The following is a 20414-nucleotide window of genomic DNA, read 5'->3' as shown; positions in this document are numbered from 1 at the left end:
CTGTAAAAATCCTAACAATGCAAAAATACAGAGAATAAAAATGATATTCCAACCACTCTGATTCCATTTCCCTCCCCAAAGGCAACTACAATTTACAGACTTTTTTTCCTATTTATTTACCTGCAAATGCTCATACATAATGTTCATATTCTTTATCCGTGATTCTTCATCTGCAATTTTCTCTCAAATTTGGAGGAAAGACTTAGGAGACTGTTCTTTTCAAGTCCACAGCTCTATGATTTTGGTGGCATATGTTCCTAGTATTGCAACATAAAGCTCAAATTAAGCCAAGATGGTTTCTAAGCATGTAGATCAGTCCTGTAGGAAATTCTGTATACTGGGAATGCTAAAGAGAGGCATGAGTGACCAACAACCTTTGAATATGTTTTTAGAACTTGATCTACTAACCTTCTAGCAAGTGGGTAATCACAACAGTCATAACAGCCACATCCTTTGGCTTAGGTCAAACCACATTCTTCTGTTGAAATCTATATTTGAGTCACATAACTTTGATTAAATTAACATTATTGACTGAATTATGAAATCTGTAAAATTCCACCATTTGATGTGAGATAAATTTGTTTAATGTAGTTTATTGTTGTGTATCAATCAGAATAATACAACGTCTTGATTGAGAAGCAGAAAAAAAACTGTTGCTTCTGTATATAGGCACTTTTAATATTTATCTAAAATGTTCTTTGCCTTCCTATTTCTTAGTGTCATATTTTTATATACAAAAATCTCTCAAAGCATCTTAGTCTAACTGGATTTTTTATCAGATAAGATCGGGAGTGTTCAGAGCGGTATGACAGTAGACTAACTGGATTTTTTAAAAAGAGAGCTCCTTAATCCCTAGAATCTTAAGGCATATTTAAATGGCAAGTTGTTGCTTAGCCAATTAACTAATAATTTCAGAATATATAAGCAATATTTGTCATGAGAACAGAATAAAGTTCTTGTTTCATTTATTTTGTCACCAATGTTGTGCAACCTAAATGGACTAATAAAATATTTTGTTTATAATAAACTCTATCACAGTCATAACAATGGGAAAGAATAAAGCTGAAGGTAATACAACATATAAAATAAAAATATTTTCCAAACTTATTATGGAATGTGTTTTCAAACTTATAGTTAATTATGACTATATGTGAGTGGGATTTTAAACAAAATATTACAGCAAAAATATATAAAAATATAATGCAGTGATTTGGTAGAAATAACCTGAAATCAAAGATATAGATTAAAGAATTCTCTCATTTCAAAAATATTTATACAATTTTACTATGAGGCTTGCCTGATATTGGCTATGTTAGTTGAAAACAGTCATTTAGCTTCTCTAGGCTTTAGTTTTCTTATGTGAATATTAAAGAAATTGGACCAAGTAATTTCTAAAAACCTTACCAACTTTTATTATTCCATTAAACTGTAATTCTTAATGACTAGGAAATCAACTAGTTTCTCCATATTTCCCCACTTTTTAATTTCTCCATTCCAGACACCCAGTATCTCAGCTTAACAGCCTTCATGAAGTTCTACTGGGTCAAAAGATTTTAAAAGACTTTTATGAATACAGTAAAAAATTATTTGTCTCATTTAAATAGCATTTATTACTTAAATAGCATTATTAAGTAGCATCTTGGTGGCTCAGTCAGTTAAGCATCCTAGTCCTGATTTTGGCTCATGTCATGATCTCATGATGGGCATGAAGCCTGCTTGGGATTCTGTCTTTTCCTCTAAATAAATAAATAAATAAATAAATAAATAAATAAATAAATAGCATTGTTGAAAACAAAGCATTTCACTTAACTTTCTGGATAACTGACATCTATTTTATTGAATGCCACTTTTCTTTAACATTCTTTTTACATTGCTAAACCATGCTATATACTTTAATGCCTCTTAAAACCAAAAGTATTAGCACATCAGTTTTTTTTTTTTCTTTTCATTTTCTTGAAGATGTAAAATCACCTTCCAAACATTTGTTATTATACAAGAGATCCTTCAGGGCCAATTCAGGTATGAAGGTTCTTACTGAGGATTCATTTGGTGGCAAATGACAGAAACTCAACTCTTAACTAGTAAGGACTTTATTAGCTTACCTATAACAGACAAGGAGCTGCTTCCTGTTAAATCAACAATGTGGTTATTAATTTGGGACTTTCCTTTTTTCTCCTTCCATATTAAGGATCTGCTTTGCTCTGTGGTCACTTCATTCTTTGGAAGGCTTTTCTGTATGTCACAAGGGTTGTCAATAGTGAGTCTGGGCTTAGCAACCCCAACAGAAAGAAAGCTCTTTCTCAATGGTTCCAGTGAACACCTTAAAGTTGACTTTCACTGGCCAGGTATGGATCACATGCTCATGCCTAAAACAATCAGTGTGACTGGCCATACTCTCATTGGCCAGGCTTGTCCTCATCTCCAGAGCATTGGTAGAGCATGGAGATAAGGAACGTGAGGAGGACGTGAGTCTCATATGAACCACATGGATGGAGAATAGAGGAGATGTGGATTCCACAAAAGAAAATTAGTATGCTGTTATCAAAAAGCTTGTTGGGTGGGAGATGTTTGGGAGGCCAAAACTACAAATATGGAAAAGATAGATATCCCCACATTTTATAGCCTTAAATTCCTATCTTTCCATCTCCTTCCTGTCAGCTGTCACTTATGGTGCTTTCAGTTTGCCTCTATCACAATTTCTTCCTACATGTAACTTTTAACATCTTTTCTTCTGAGGGTTTGGAAACCAGATGAGGAGAGTCATTTGAAGTGTTTTTATTTTTGGTTTTTTTATTTAATTTATTTTTTTAATTTACATTCAAGTTAGCATATAGTACAACAATGATTTCAGGAGTAGATTCCTTAATGCCCCTTACCCATTTAGCCCATCCCCCCTCCCACCATCCCCTCCAGTAACCCTCTGTTTGTTCTCCATATTTAACAGTCTCTTATGTTTTGTCCCCCTCCCTGTTTTTTTATATTATTTTTGCTTCCCTTCCCTTATGTTCATCTGTTTTGTATCTTAAAGTCCTCATATGAGTGAAGTCATATGATATTTATCTTTCTCTGACTGACTAATTTCACTTAACATAATACCCTTTAGTTCCATCCATGTAGTTGCAAATGGCAAAATTTCATTCTTTTTGATTGCTAAGTAATACTCCAGTGTGTGTGTGTGTGTGTGTGTGTGTGTGTGTGTGTGAGAGACTTGATATATATCAAGTCATTTGAAATGTTTTAAAAGTTAGTGGGCTCTGAGTGAGGACTTGAGAGCTTCTCTATAAGAAGTATAAACTTCCTGGGGTGCCTGGGTGGCTCAGTCGGTTAAGCGTCCGACTTCGGCTCAGGTCACAATCTCGCGGTCTGTGGGTTCAAGCCCTGCGTCGGGCTCTGGGCTGACGGCTCAGAGCCTGGAGCCTGCTTCCAATTCTGTGTCTCCCTCTCTCTCTGACCCTCCCCCGTTCATGCTCTGTCTCTCTCTGTCTCAAAAATAAATAAAACTTAAAAAAAATAAAAATTAAAAAAAAAAAAGGAAGTATAAACTTCCCACTTTTTAATGGACTTCATGATATATATTCCCTTTAAAAGGTAATTTTTGTGTATGTTCTGATTTCTTTGCTGAAACCAACTTATTGGTAGGGGATATACTATTGTAATTTCAAGACTCAATGACTATGAACAGTAAGTGCCATGAACATGGTTGCTATTAGAAATAGTCATTTATACTTCTTGGTTATTTAAAAATATTCTCCATAAATGGCAGAATTGGCTGATTTTAGAAATTTGATAAAGGAGATGATTCTAGTAACACTGCTCAAGAGTGCCTATATGATTCTACTAATGAGCAAGTGAAGAAATGACAATGGTGAGTGTTCCATCCACCTTATCAAGAAGTTGGCCTTGAAAGAAAGAGGAAAAGGGAATTATCAAAGAAAATCAGTGGGATTAAGTAGTAAATTCTTCAACATGGGGCTGGGGGGACCTTGTCTTGTTTAATAAGGAAGGCAAAAAGAATCTTAGAGATTTATGTTAAGTAGGGAGAAGGAACATGAGTGGCTCATAACCAACGCTATTGAATGCTTACCAGGTGCATGGTTGGAACCACTCTTATCTCCGTTTTATAAATAAGGAATTAGTTACAAAGAGGCTAAGAAATTTGGTATATAATAGAACTAGACTACAGACCCAGCTTTGTCTAACTCCAGACCCAGCAGATCTTCACTTACTATATGAGGGGGTTATTCTCTACATAGGGTAAAGGGCAAGTGCCATGGTTTGGGAAATGATGTCCTAGCTCTCCCACTTCATTTGCCATTGTTTTCAGCCTTACACCTCATGCTCCAACAAAGTTTCCCCTGACATCCCACTGGATTCCATGCCTCCATACCTTCAAGACAAGGGTTCTCTGAGCCCAACATTTTTCCTATCAAAATGCCATTATTTCTCATTATGAGTCTAAATTTTGGAATAAATTTATAAATTTAAAAAATTATATCTGCATACATACACACATATATATTATTATATGTACATGAACTTATTATATGTAATATAAAAACCAAACTGAAGGTTTTTTGAGATACCACCCTGGCCAACATTGTATTTTGTAAGGAAGAAAAATGGTGATGATGGTGATGGTGAGGGTGGTAGTGGTAGAAAGGATATAATTTTCTTGGGAATATTAAATGCAAATATCTTGGCACTTTGTTTAACATTTATTCATTTTTGAAAGTCAGAGAGAGACAGAACACGAATGGGGGAGAGGCAGAGAGAGAGGGAGACACAGAATCGGAAGCAGGCTCCAGCCTCTGAGCCATCAGCACAGAGCCCGATGTGGGGCTTGAACCCACCAACCGCGAGATCATGACCTGAGCCGAAGTTGGATGCTCAACCAACTGAGCCACCCAGGCGCCCCTCTTGGCACTTTTTTAAACAGAAAATTATTCCTTGAGGCAGGTGTCTTGTCTAATTAATCCTTATCTTTATAGCCTAGCATAGTGTATGGCACATATTAGACACTCAAATGTATTGATTTAGAGTTTCCCTTCTCTCACATAATTTTCCCTTTGCTTATACCAGGGTTTGTAGTTCGTGCTTCTATTATAATATCATTATACTTGTTGCATTAGAAGTAAGTTTGATTACTAGTAAAGATAACACTTGACTAACAATAGCTTCAACAATTAACTTGAAGCTTGGCATCCAAGACTGATGGAGCAATTAAAGGGTATCGTCAAGGAACCAGCTCCTCCTATCTTAATTTTCTACTCTCCTTAGTATAGGGCTTTTTCTTCTCGTGGTTGAGAGATGGTCACTGGCCCTCCAGGCAGTGTATCTACATTCTAGGAAGAAGAAGGAGAAATGTTAGAGGACAAAGAATAAAAGTATGATCTTCAAAAAGCCTTGCCTTATAGTCTGGGAATGAAAGTTCTCCCTAGGGACTCTCACTTATATCTCATTACACAGAACTGTGACACATGGCTATCTATAGCTACAGAAGTGGCCAGGAATTGGAGTATTTGGTTGTTCAGCCTATATAGCATGAGAAGCCAAGAGAGAGGAGATTGAAGTAGTTTACAGAGTCAAGCTATAGGTCTGTCCTACAGGTTTTTTAGTTACTTCATGTAAGTTTATTTTTCCTGGTATATCGTCAGCCTATAGAGAACAAAAAATATGTTTTTGTAATCTTTGAATTACCTACAGTGACTACCAACATGTCTCAGTTGTCTAAGACATTGTGGCTACTCAGCCAATGTTATTATTTTAACTTTAATTTAGAAATATGAACCAGACAAGAATTAGTGATTCTAATTTCTCTGAAAATGATGGAATCCATAGATTTTTCTTTGGTGACTCATTTCAACATTGAAAAATTGCCTAGCGCTTATGAAGGAAATTGAAGAAGACACAAAGAAATGGAAAAACATTCCATGCTCATGGATTGGAAGAATACACTTGATCTTAGCCAAAAGGCCAAGAAGCAATGGATTGGAAGAATAAATATTGTTAAAATGTCAATACTACCCAAAGCAATCTACACATTCAATGCAATCCCAATCAAAATTGCACCAGCATTCTTCTCAGAGCTAGTACAAACAATCCTAAAATTTGTATGAAACCATAAAAGACCCCGAATAGCCAAAGTAATATTGAAGAAGAAAACCAAAGTGGGAGGCATCACAATCCCAGACTGTAGCCTCTACTACAAAGCTGTAATCATCAAGACAGCATGGTACTGGCACAAAAACAGACACATGGACAAATGGAATAGAATAGAGAACCCAGAATGGGACCCACAAATGTATGGCCAACTAATCTTTGACAAAGCTGGAATGAGTATCCAATGGAAAAAAGTCTCTTTAGCAAATGGTGCTGGGAGAACTGGACAGCAACATTCAGAAGAATGAAACTAGACCACTTTCTTACACCATACACAGAAATAAACTCAAAATGGATGAAAGACCTAAATGTGAGACAGGAAACCATCAAAACACTAGAGAAAAAAACAGGCAACAACCTCTTTGACCTCAGCCACAGCAATTTCCTACTCGACACATCTCCAAAGGCAAGGGAATTAAAAGCAAAAATGAACTATTGGGACCTCATCAAGATAAAAACCTTCTGCACTGCAAAGGAAACAATCAACAAAACTAAAAGGCAACCGACAGAATGGGAAAAGATATTTGCAAATGACATATCGGACAAAGGGCTAGTATCCAAAATCTATAAGAGCTCACCAAACTCCACACCCAAAAAACAAATAATCCAGTGAAGAAATGGGCAGAAGACATGAATAGACACTTCTCTAAAGAAGACATCCAGATGGCCAACAGGCACATGAAAAGATGCTCAACGTCGCTCCTCATCAGGGAAATACAGATCAAAATCACACTGAGATACCACCTCAGACCAGTAAGAGTGGCTAAAATGAACAAATCAGGAGACTACAGATGCTGGCGAGGATGTGGAGAAATGGCATCCCTCTTGCACTGTTGGTGGGAATGCAAACTGGTGCAGCTTCTCTGGAAAACAGTGTAGAGGTTCCTCAAAAAATTAAAAATAGAACTACCCTATGACCCAGCAATAGCTCTGCTAAGAATTTACCCAAGGGATACAGGAGTGCTGATGCATAGGGGCACTTGTACCCCAATGTTTATAGCAGCACTTTCAACAATAGCCAAATTATGGAAAGAGGCTAAATGTCCATCAACTGATGAATGGATAAAGAAATTGTGGTTTATATACACAATGGAATACTACTTGGCAATGAGAAAGGATGAAATCTGGCCATTTGCAGCAACGTGGATGGAACTGGAGGGTATTATGCTAAGTGAAATAGATCAGTCAGAGAAAGACAGATACCATATGTTTTCACTCATGTGTGGATCTTGAGAAACTTAACAGAAGACCTTGGGGAAGGGGAAGGGGAAGGGGCAAAAAGTTACAGAGAGGGAGGGAGGCAAGCCATAAGAGACTCTTAAATACAGAGAACAAACTGAGGGTTGATAGGGGGGAAGAGAGGGGAAAGTGGGTGGTGGGCATTGAGGAGGGCACTTGTTGGGATGAGCACTGGGTGTTGTATGGAAGCCAATTTGACAATAAATTATATTAAGAAAGAAAAAGAAAGAAAGAAAGAAAGAAAGAAAGAAAGAAAGAAAGAAAGAAAGAAAAAAAGAAAAATTGCCTGGAGATTTCCTGTTTCATCAAGCCCGACCATTAGAGAGAACGATTTAACAGTAGTATTGCTTGGAATATTTGAAATATAACTCAGAAAACAGGGTGGAAAAGACATCATATAAAAATATGATAAACAAGCGCTTTTTCAGGAGAGGTAGAAAGTAAATAAGAATTAGTATAACATATTGTAATCAAAGAAAAGGTTAGCAATTGAAAGTTAAGAATAGTCTAATTTAAAATATTTTAGACATTCAGAGTTCCAAGGGAAAAAATAAGTACAATTCACTCATTTAAATTGTTCAAATTGCTGCTTAATTCATTCATATAAATCTCAAGTTGATGCTACATATCTGTACTATTTCTCCTTCGAAACAGTTCCCGTTCCTCTCCCTTGTGTCATCTTATTTTTAATTATAAATCATGGGAGATGAAGATAAAGCAATTGAACATGAAGATTTCACACCATCCACAGGAATGGACCACACAGCCTCTACATATCAAGAAACACAGGTAAACCTACGATCAAATATAGAGCATTCCAACCATTTCCTTAAGAGAGGGACTATATATTTCCAAATCTCTGATACAGTTGTGTTCTCTTCATGCTCTATCACTCAATTAACAGTTCTTCCCATTTTTAATCCCCAAATTTGTACAGTAGGTGTGACTACCAGTTTTCCCAGATTCATTAGCAGCTGGCCCTACACGAGGCTGGAAAAATAGAGAGCCTGTGAAATGCTTTGTGTTCCCAGCCTCACCCCTAGAATGGTTGTGATTACTTCCCTCCCTTTTTATTGCTTAAATTCAAGTAGATGAATGAATTTGAATTCATTTTTACCACAAATAGTTATTTTTTCTGAACCACTTTAATATATTAACCAACTATTGCCTTGAAGAATATCTTAAGTAGGCCAATTTTTAAACCCAGTATTGTAAAACAAAATGAAATAGTATGTGTACCCCAAGGATTTATAATGCTACAAATAGTGACTCAATGGTAAATATTCCTCTAACATAATTCTTGTTCCAAGCATTCACTGATTAGCTATTAGTATAGCTCTGCATTTCCACTATAAAGTGTTAGCCTTGATTCTAGCAGTAAAAATTTGATTTGTGATTTGATGACTCGATAGCTATAAAAATGTACAGCAGATATAACCGTTTTAAGTATTCTTAAATTGTTTTAAACACAGGAGGAAGCAGTTATGAACTCTAAAGGAATAGATGCAAAAGAACCAACAGAAGGAAGTAACCTCCTGAATAGTAGTGAAAAAAAGCTACAAGAAATACCAACTGAATCAAATAATTTGCGAAGACTAGGACAAACATTTGCTTGCCCTCCACATGGCTTGCTGGCTAGAGGGATAACAAATGGTATGTAAATGGTAAAAAATAATTCAGAAAGAGACGGTAAAAGATGAAATTGTTTTAATGAGAGATTCCAAAATAATATGGTTTAAAGAACAAAAAGAAGTTTACTTCTGTGTACATAAAAACTAGAGTGCTATTGCTACTACCATTCCAGCTAGCAGGAAAAGAGCAGAGATCAAAGACATTTTCCTTTTCTGTCTGTGAGTAATTTCACAGGATTACATTTGGCCTCCAATGAGAAAAATGAGAAATCACCTGTAAACAGAAAGGCACTACATAAATGTTGGGTTTAATCGTTATTAAGTAATGCAACTAATGTTTGAACAAACAGCTTAATTTATGCTTCCAAATGAATCCATCATTTCGTAAGAATCTTGGTTTCCAATCCAACTTACTCCAGTACAACTACTATTACCTAAAATATTTGGGAGATTTTTCTTTTTTTTAATGTTTTATTTATTTTTGAGAGAGAAAGAGCACATGGGCAGTGGAGGGGCAGAGAGAGGGAGATAGAGGATCTGAAGCAGGCTCTGTGCTGACAGTAGAGAGACCACTGTGGAGCTCGAACTCACAAACCATGAGATCAACAAACCATGAGATCATGACCTGAACTGAAGTTGGACACTTAACCAACTGAGCCACCCAGGCACCCCTGGAGGACTTTTCTTTGGGAGTTTATCTCAGCACTATTTCACATACTGTCTTTGAGGAATAGATTTGGTTTTTGGAGGGAGCCAAACATTATTATGATATCAATTTGAAGAATAGATGGATATTCAGATTCAGTAATCCTGTTTTTTTTGTTCAGAAAGGAAATTGTGTGTGTGTGTGTGTGTGTGTGTGTGTGTGTGTGTGAGAGAGAGAGAGAGAGAGAGAGAGAGAGAGAGAGGGTGTGTGTGAAGTGTATATATTTTGTACATTGGAGGAAATGTAGTAGGAAAAAGAAGGGCTTTGAAAATTGTCTATAAATGCTGACTTTTTGTTAATTTTTTAAGTTTACTTATTTATTTTGAGAGAGACAGAGACAGTGCGAGTGGGGGAGGGGTAGAGAGAGAGGGAGAGAGAGAATCCCAAGCAGGCATTACATTGCCAGCACAGAGCCCAATACAGGGCTCGAACTCATGAAACCGTGAGATCATGACTTTGAGCCAAAACGGAGAGTTGAACACTTAACTGACTGAGCCACCCAGGCACCCTATAAATGAGAATTTGAAGACAATTTCAAAATGATATTGAGGAGCGACAGCACCACTAGAGTAAATACATATCTTCCCAAAGTAAATATGTTGAAGAATATAATACATTTGATCTAAAAGTTGTGTTTACTAAAAAATCAGACTCAGTTATTGTTATACTTCATTTGTGAGCTCTGAAAAACATTTTTACCATTCTCAACTGGGACAATTGAAGCCCAGTTATACTCTAGGCTCTACATATATTTTTATAAAATGAGGTAAGTCTATAAACTAGCATGAGAAAAAAATCTCAAACTTTATTTAAAAAATGTAGAGAAAAACAGGTTCCAAAATATATACCAGTTGATAAGACAACATATAATTTAATACCTTTTCTGTCCTATTTATTATTTTTTTGAAATTTCACCATTCAAATCATGGCACATTTCTAGTTAAAACATTTACAGTAGAACAGATAGTGATTGCATTAGGGAAAGGGTATAAATGAATGATGTGATTTGGAGACTCATTTTTTATTTTTATTTTTTTATTTTTAGAGAGAAAGGGGGTGGGGGACAGGCACAGGGAGAGGAAGAGAGAGAATCTTTTTTTAAAAAATTTTTTTTAACGTTTATTTATTTTTGAGACAAAGACAGAGCGTGAATGGGGGGAGGGTCAGAGACAGAGGGAGACACGGAATCTGAAGCAGGCTCCAGGCTCTGAGCTGTCAGCACAGAGCCCAACGTGGGGCTCGAACTCACGAACCGTGAGATCATGACCTGAGCCAGAGTCAGATGCTTAACTGACTGAGCCACCCAGGTGCCCCAGAAGAGAGAGAATCTTAAGCAGGTTCCATGCTCAGTGCAGAGGCAGACACAGGGCTTGATCCTATGACCCTGGGATAATGACCTGAGCCAAAATCAAAAGTTGGTTGCACAACCGACTAAGCCACCCAGGTATCCCAGAGAGTCATTTTTTAAAAATTCTATGATCGTTGTCCATAAAGGTGCCTGAGAAATGCGAACTCATAATATATAAACACCTCTTCACTTGTTTTCCTGTGCTTCTGTTGCTTAGGCTTACAAGACTGTTCTTTTTTTTTTTTTTCCCTATACTCCTTCCTGTATCACTTCAGTATATTTACATATTTTTCTTAAGTAAATCTGATTTTCCAAAATCATAAATGAGAAGCAAATTACTAACTGAATTAAATGTGATTTAGAGAAACCCTGTAAATATACACTTACTATTTATTTAGAACTGCATTTTGAATATGAAAAAGGAAAGGAATGTTAGAGGTTTAAAAGAAAAGTGGTCTTGAAGTGGAAAACTTAATTCTACCTTTCTGAATTTTGTACAAAACTGATTTTGTGCTATGATAAAGTAAATTTTAGTAGTTTAAAATTCCTACTTTTCCATTACACTTCCTATACTATATAGAAATTTCAGCTTCTCTACCCAACTGGAAGATACAAAAGGCGCTTTAGTTATTTCATAGCATCACAGCCTACAAAATCTGTAATAATTCTGTGAGGGTTAAAAAATGGGACATTGGATTTGATCTCTAGCAATGGGGTAGATGACATTCAATGAACAGCCCTCTCACTTATGTCAATGAAAACATCTGAAAACAATATTTTAAGTCTCTTTGAATATACCTTTTATCTGTCAAGAAAACAGGAAATCATCAGACACTAAAAACAGTATGACTAGGAGAGATAAATAAGCACTCAAGCTGGCTTTCGCTCTGGGGCTTCTGCAAAACACGAGTGAACTTGAGATTCATTTTGAGAACCATGAGAGTATAAGAGGCTATGCATGGGCCTGCCCAGGTTGGGAGAAAGAGGAGAAATCACTCCTTCTCACCCATACAAAGCTGGAACCCAATGTAATGATGCATTTGAGGTAAACCTGCCCTGCAGAGGGGGCCTGCAGCTAAACCTGACTGTCTGAACTGTAGTGCTGTCTGGGCAAGAAAAGAGTCTCCACTAAATATGTGTAACTTCATGCTGATCTGTGTTCCAAAGTCACAGAAAAAAACCTCAAGCTGAAAATATATCTAAAAGTAGTCCCGGATTGTTAAGATTGTAAGCACATGGTAGGGGCAAATTCATATCCTATCTGGGAAAACTGACATTCAACTCTAGCAATTCCCAAAGATTAAGTTTCAGGGAAGAGCTCACTGTTGCCAAAAACAAAAGCAACAAAACAAAAACAAAAATCACAACATGCACAAGGAAACACGTTTCAAAAATTTGCATTATCAGAAATAAAAAATATTTTCAATAACTATGAAGAAATTAAAGAGGAGTTAACAAATATAAGTATAAAACAAGAAACTATTTACAAAAATGAACACATTTCAATAAGCACCAACTTCTAGAAATGAAAGATATAATAAAGTAATTGAAATTTCAAACTCAGTAGATTAGGCAGATTAAGTGAAAAGAAAATTGGTAATCTAGTAAATAGGTCTGAAGAGATTACAATGCAGTACACACAGAAAAAAAATGGACGATATGAAAACTGGGCTTACCCAAATGGAGAAGAGACTGTGACTGTTCAATGATTTAATCATAGTTCCAGAAAAATACAGGGAAAAGAATAGGGAAGAGGAAATATTTGAAGAAATAAAGACAGAATGTTCCAGAATGGATGGAAAACATAAATCCTAAACTAAAAGGAAGCCATATGGAAATTAACATAAGTACTGAACAGATCACACTGAAATTGCAGAAAACCAAAGAAAAAGAAAGATCTTAAAAATAGCCAAAGGAGGGGCATCTGGGTGGCTCAGTCAGCTAAGCGTCCGACTTGGGCTCAGGTCATGATCTCACAGTCTGTGAGTTCGAGCCCCATGTCGGGCTCTGTGCTGACAGCTGAGAGCCGGGAGCCTGCTTTAGATTCTGTGTTTCCCTCTCTCTCTGCCCCTCCCCCACTCGTTCTCTCTCTCTCTCTCTCTCTCTCTCTCTCTCTCTCTCTCTGTCTTAAACATTAAAAAAAAAATTTTTTTAAATAGCCAAAGGAAAAAAAAATTCCTAAAAGGCACTTAAAAACAACAATAAAAGCCAGAAAACCAAGGGACAGTATTTTAAAGGAACTGGGAGACAGTAACTCTCAACCTAGAACTGTATACCCTGAAAAATTATCTTTTAAGAATGAGAATAAAGATAATTCCAGATCAATAAAACTAAGAATTTGTTACCAACAGATCTTCATGAGAAATATAGCATGCTCTGGTGCACTGTTTCTGAACTATGAATTAGTTCATATATGATGGTAAATGAGGAATTGTGTTAGTGTAACATGAAAATTTGCATTTGTACATAATTTCTCCTGCCATGTTAATATTTTACATCACCAAACAATAGCATGTGAATACAAAATGCATTGAAAAACAAAAACAGACAAAAAAGGTCAGATATATGATTCCTTACAATTAAAGATAAAGCCTTACTAAAATGAAGACTTTTTAAAAAGCTGAACTCCCTATAGAAGTACTTTTTTTTTTTCAGACAGTTAGTTGCTGGTTTAGGGGTTTCAGAGGCTTTTTAAACTTTCTAGACCATTAAACTATCTAATGAAACCATATATGGATGTAGAAGCTGACATTACAAACAAAGTAGCTGCCAACACTTTCCCTCAGTTAAAACAACAACAACAAATATTTGATTGATGGAGAAAGCTATAATCTGGATCAGATTTGGATGGAACTGCTTACTATTTAAAGCAAATGCTTTCAAGGTTCTACATCTCGAAATAATACGTGTGGTTCCAAGGGTTTGAGTCTGCCAAAAAGAGACTGTGAAATGCAAATGCCAGTGGAGATTTAACTGCACTAGCACTTTTATTAGGATCATTACTGTTTTTGTCAATACTTTGGTCACTGGATTTAAGCTTTGAGTTGTCTACCCAACTGTTTTCCCATGAGTCTTTGTTGTTTCAGTGTAAACTTTAGTACAACACAAGGTTTTCAAACAAGGAAACATGTTTCACCTTCTAATAGAAATACCTCTATTAAAGGAAATACTTTAGGCAACAAAATAATTGTCCCAGATAAAAAATTTGAGTTGCCATAATGAATAATGATCAAAACGGAAAATAGGTGAGTATATGGATAATTCTAAACCAACATTGACTATAGAAAAGAAACAATAATAGTGTTTAATTCAAGACAGAACTAAAATACTAGAATGTGATTATTCAGGTATTCTCATGTTCCTATGAAGAGAGTAAAGATAGCCAGTGTTTCCCTTTTTATTAACGAGTGAATATTTATGGTAAAATTATAAAGGAAAAAGGAGGAATGATAAAAAAAAATTCAAGATCGTAGTTCCTTCTGATGGTGTGAAAGGAGATGGGAGATGGGATTAAGAGGGACACATGGGTGGATCCAAAGGCACTGGTAATATCCTATTTCTTAAGATGGTTGGTAATTATTACCCAATTGTTCATATTACTGATGCTTTCTAAAATTTACACGTGGTTATAAATACTTGTATGTATGTTCGATATTTTTAAAATTTTTATATTATATTGAAACCATATGACAACTTACTGATAGAAACTAGTTTTCCTGGTTTATTTCAGTTACCATGGTTGTTCTTCTGTGGGCTGTAGTTTGGTCAATTACTACCAGCGAATGTCTTCCTGGAGGAAACCTATTTGGAATTATAATCCTATTCTATTGTGCCATCATTGGAGGTAAACTTTTGGGGCTCATTAAGTTACCAACATTACCTCCACTGCCTCCTCTTCTAGGTAAGTGCTAAATACCTTCTGACTTCAAGAGTAAATCATATTTTAAAAACTGTAGTTTGGGAAGCTTTGGGAAATAAATATAAAATGTTTCTGTATTTGATGTGTTGGAGCCAAAGCCAATTATTAAATTTTGAGTTTGGTAAGCCAGTTGTTAAACACAGAAATTTTTAAAAATTAAATTATATATATTTACAATTAAATAACTTGCATTAAAAATAAATCCAATAGATACTCAAAACTAATCACTTACAGCATTTTCCCCTTATCTAGGCTCTTGAAATTATGGAAACAATATATAGTGCTGTGCCACTGGCTCTCTCTTCCCAACTGCACATTCACTGACATCGTGTTGGTAGCTTAACATCAACCATGGTAGAAGTAACTATAAGACAGAAATGCTACAAAACTAGGGCCCAATGTATTGTAAGTCACTCACATCATTGAAAAAGGAGTGAAGGGGTCGTCTGCCAGATCAGTATCAGGTGGCCATATCAATCCAGACCATCCAGAAACAGTGTCCCAGGGAAGAAGTTGTTGTCACATTCATTTGGAGAACAAAAAAATGCTTCCTCTTGCGCCCCCCCCCCAAAACTCCAAAAGAAACTCTTAACATATTTTTGAGTCCTTGTTAGATTATTATTTCTTTTGAACTGTGCTCATTTCAGCACTATTTGTAATGAAAAATCTGAAAAGTTCCTTAAAGTCCATTAATTGGTTCAAAAAATTATAGTACTTCCAAACAATGAGATACTATTTCTACTATTAGAAAATGAGGCACACGAACACTCATACTGAGGCATGCTTACATAGGTATACAAACTTTTCTGGAAAGGCAAAGAAAACCCTTAAGAGTGAAAATCTTCGGAGAATGAAGATCGAAAGTTTGCAGTTGGAATAGGACATGTACTTGTCACTTCCTACTTGTTGGTGATGTTTTAATTCACCATGAGCATGTGTTATCCTTATTACTCTTTAAAAAACAACTGTGGTTGGCTAGTTCCCACTTTCAAAAATTCTGGAAAGACCGTAACTGCAGAATTCAAAACTTTATGAGACCTTCTTCTAGATTAAATGGCAGTGATGCTTCCTGGCCTAGCGGTGTCTGGAGCAAGTCACAAAAGCTGTGCTTGTCATTAGTCTCCATTCTCATAGCTTACATACAGAACATGGCAACAATAGTAAGTTTGTTTAGTCATTTAATGTGTAATGCTTGTAAGGTCATGCTGAGAAGAGGGTACTGCTAGAGAAGAACAGTCTGGAAGCCCAGTGTCTGGTGGAGAAGTCTCTCTTTCCTGTTGTAGGGGCATGTGGTATCAGTGAGGGCAGGATTCTCTAGCAAACTCCTCAGCTCCCTCGGTCACTGTCAACTACTGACACTTCCCAGAATGTGTCATACTTCCTCTTCATACCTTGGAAGAAACTGCTAACCCATCCAGAAACTTCTTGACTCTCCACCCGGTTCTTCCCCTTGTTTGGATCCCTCTGACTTACTACTCTTCTCTCACTCATACAACACTTCCTTATGCTTCCATAAAATTGAGGTTGTCAGTTTATCTCACTCCCCTAGAGGCTGAAAACTTGTTGAGATGTAGTACCAAGTTTTTGTTCATTATTATACTTCTACTACCTACTGTACTGTCTAAAATACTGAAGGCATTTGGTAAACAGTAAATGGCTGAATGAAAGAAGAATCAGAAGCTGACCTGACAGACCAATGTCCATTTCTTCATAACTCACAAGTCTTTGGAAAGCAAGGATTTTTTTTAATGTTTTTTTCATGTTTATTTTTTAATGTTTTTTATTTTTTTTATTTTTTTTAATGTTTATTTTTTGAGAGAGAGAGCACAGGTAGGGGAGGGGAGACCCAGAATCTGAAGCAGTCTCCAGGCTCCATGCTGTCAGCACAGAGCCAGAAGCGATGCTCAAACTCACGAACCATGAGATCATGACCTGAATCAAAGTCAGAATGCTCAATGGATTGAACCACCCAGGCGCCTCGCAAGTTATGTATTTTTTGTTAAATTACCTGGCTTGAGGGTGAAATAGAATCCACATAGGTATTTGTTGATAATTCAGGTAATCTGACATAGCAAATAACTTCAGGAGCTGTTTACTATTTGCACATAAAAGAGTGACTGAATTAGGCATTGTATTAAAACATTTTATATTTATAATTTGATCACATTTCTATCTGAATACTGCATTACTGATTCTAATGATTTTTATTTGCATATTAAAGGCTTTTCTTAGCTCCTCTAATGTAGTATATTATTTTAACTTTTTATTGAAAATTTTATTTAAATTATAGTTAGTTAACATATAATGTAATATTGGTTTCAGGAATAGAATTTAGTGATTCATCTTGCATATAACACCCAGTGCCCATCATAACAAGTGCCCTCCTTAATACCCATCACCCATCTAGCCCATCTCCCCACCCACCTCCCTCCATCAAATCTCAATTTGTTCTTTATCATTTAGAGTATCTTATGGATTATGAGCAGGTAGATGGGCTAAATGAGTAAGGGGCATTAAGGAAGACACTTGTTGGGATGAGCACTGGGTGCTGTACATAGGTGATGAATCACTGGAATCTACTCCTGAAATCATTATTGCACTATATGCTAACTAACTAGGATATAAATACACATACATACATACATACATACATACATACATATTTAAAAATAATAAAAAAAGAAAAATAAAAAAATAAAATTCAAAGAAAAAAAAAGAGTATCTTATGGTTTGCTTCCCTGTCTTTTTTTTCCCTTCACATATGTTCATCTGTTTTGTTTCCTAAATTCCACATGTGAGTGAAATCATATGATATTTGTTTTTCTCTGACTTATTACACTTAGCATAATATACTAATATTATGGATATGGATATATAATATACTAATATTATGGATATGGATATATAATATCCATCCACGTTGTTGCAAATAGCAAGACTTCATTCTTTTTGATGGCTAATATTCCATTGTGTATATATATATATATATATATATATATATATATACACACACCATATCTTCTTATATATATATATATATATAAGAAGCTTCATATATATATATATATATATATATATATATATACCATATCTTCTTTATTTATTAATCAATCAGTCAGTGGACATTTGGGCTCTTTCTGTAGTTTGCTATTATTGATAATGCTGCTATAAACATCAGAGGGCATGTACCCTTTGAATCTATATTTTTGTATCCTTTGGGTAAATACCTAGCGTGCAATTGCTACATCATAGGGTAGTTCTATTTTTAACTTTTTGAGGAGCCTCCATAAGTGTTTCCCAGAGTGGCCACACTAATTTGCATTCCCACCAACAGCATAAGACTGTTCCTTTCTCCACAGCCTCACCAACATCTGTTGTTTCTTGTGTTAGTTTTAACCATTCTGACAGGTGTGAGGTGGTATCCCATCATGGTTTTGATTTGTATTTCCCTGATGATGAGTGAGATTGAGCATCTTTTCATGCAGCTGTTAGCCATCTGCATGATGGAAAAGTGTCGATTCATGTCTTCTCATTTTTTCACTGGATTGTTTTTTGGGTGTTGAGTTTGGTGAGTTCTTTATAGATTTTGAATACTAACCCTTTATCCGATATGTCACTTGCAAATATCTTCCCCCATTCCATAGGCTGCCTTTTTGTTTTGTTGATTGTTTCCGTTGCTGTGCAGAAGCTTTTTATCTAAATGAGGTCCCATTAGTTCATTTGTGCTTTTGTTTCTTTTGCCTCCAGCAATGTGTCTAGTAAGAAGTTGCTACAGCCAAAGTCAAAGAGGTTGCTATCTGTTCTCCTCTAGGATTTTGATGGTTTCCTATCTCACATTTAGGTCTTTCATCCATTTAAACAAAAATGTTAAACAAAAGAATATTAAAGAGACATGAACTCAAAAAGTAAAAATGCCAAAAATATCTTCTCTATTTGAAAACCAACTAAGGAGTTGTTTGACTTCTCCATTCTAGGCATGCTTCTTGCTGGGTTTCTTGTCAGAAATATCCCTGTCATCAGTGATAATGTACAGATCAAGCATAAGTGGTCTTCCTCTTTGAGAAGCATAGCCCTGTCTATCATATTGGTTCGTGCTGGCCTTGGGCTTGATTCAAAGGTATGAAGTATAAATTTCTAATTGTTGACTAGGAATTGAACTCTTCTAGTACTGCTACTATTCAGAATCACCGTGCTTTAGGCACTTTGTGTGACAGTCTAAAGAAGAGAATGGAGGGGGGCCTGGGTGGCTCAGTTGGTTAAGTGTCTGCTCAGGTCATGATCTCACAGTTCGTGAGTTTGAGCCCCACATCAGGCTCTGTGCTGACAGCTCAGAGCCTGGATCCTGCTTCGGATTCTGTGTCTCCCTCTCTGTACACCACCCCCGCTTGCGCTCTCTCTCTGTGTCTCAAAAATGAAATAATGTTAAAAAAAATTTTTTAAAGAAAAGAATGGAGTTTATTTCACGGAGGACTGACTATTCCCAGAAGATGACCCTATATTCGTTCTTGGAGGAAGGTGGAATTACTGTCTGGGGACAGCACTAACAATAAAGGCTCCCCTTTTCTCTGACAGAGATATAGGTCATCCTTATAAATAACAGGCTAGAGAGAGGATAGCACATTTATGGCATGCAAAGCCTTATGCAAGTGCTTAGGGCTAACTATACAGCCCAAGAAATTGCTTGATACATAGGATGAGTCTCAAGTATGCCTTTTTTCCTGCTTTTACTAACGTATATTTTTGAATGAGAGAATGAGTGTTCTTGGGGATGAAGGTTTTCACCCTGGCCTCATTCTGGGGCCACAAGTTATAAATAAAGCTAACACCGAGAGGGTTAAATCAGCTACTTTGGGGATTAATGAGCACAGACTACAGAACATCCTGCTTGAGTTCAAACCTAGCTGCACAATTTACCAATTTCATGATCTTGGACAAATGACTTTAACTTGTATCTTTTTAGATGAGGACATCTAAATATAATGGGGATAGTAATTTCACCTATATCATAGTGTTGCTATGAGGACTAAATAAGCTATCTCCAAAACACTTCAAACACTGAAATGTTTGTTAAATAGAACTCATTACCTGGCAAATTCATGATAATCCAAACATGGTCTGAATACTGAAGAAAAGTGTCTGATGTCATAATCTCTTTCTGTCTTTAAATGATTATTTTTGTATTTCTGTTTGCATATTTCAGGCCCTGAAGAAGTTGAAGGGTGTTTGTATAAGACTGTCCATGGGTCCTTGTCTTGTGGAGGCATGCACATCTGCACTTCTGGCCCACTTTCTAATGGGCTTACCATGGCAATGGGGATTTATCCTGGGGTAATGGTTTTTCTTTTTCGTATGAAAACAATGCAGGGATGTTTGGGGCTTTCTCTGATTCCATACCAGAGAATGCATAATAGC

The 20414-nt window shown here is 36.1% G+C and overlaps 1 protein-coding gene across 1 annotated transcript in view; it reads left to right on the top strand.

Moving 5' to 3' along the window:
• Positions 1 to 20414, top strand: part of SLC9B2 (solute carrier family 9 member B2) — a 50358-nt gene that overhangs the window by 6301 nt on the left and 23643 nt on the right. The window contains exons 2-6 of the mRNA XM_049632140.1: positions 8053 to 8187; positions 8871 to 9051; positions 14814 to 14984; positions 18977 to 19119; positions 20203 to 20330. Of these exons, the coding sequence (XP_049488097.1) occupies positions 8098 to 8187; positions 8871 to 9051; positions 14814 to 14984; positions 18977 to 19119; positions 20203 to 20330 (713 nt within the window). The 5' untranslated portion in view covers positions 8053 to 8097. The remainder of the gene's footprint in view (positions 1 to 8052; positions 8188 to 8870; positions 9052 to 14813; positions 14985 to 18976; positions 19120 to 20202; positions 20331 to 20414) is intronic.

The sequence above is a fragment of the Panthera uncia genome, chromosome B1 (assembly GCF_023721935.1).
Source record: "Panthera uncia isolate 11264 chromosome B1, Puncia_PCG_1.0, whole genome shotgun sequence".
NCBI classification, from domain to species: Eukaryota; Metazoa; Chordata; class Mammalia; order Carnivora; family Felidae; genus Panthera; species Panthera uncia.
Note: the sequence above shows the minus strand (reverse complement) of the source record. Positions and strands in the feature narration are given on the sequence as shown.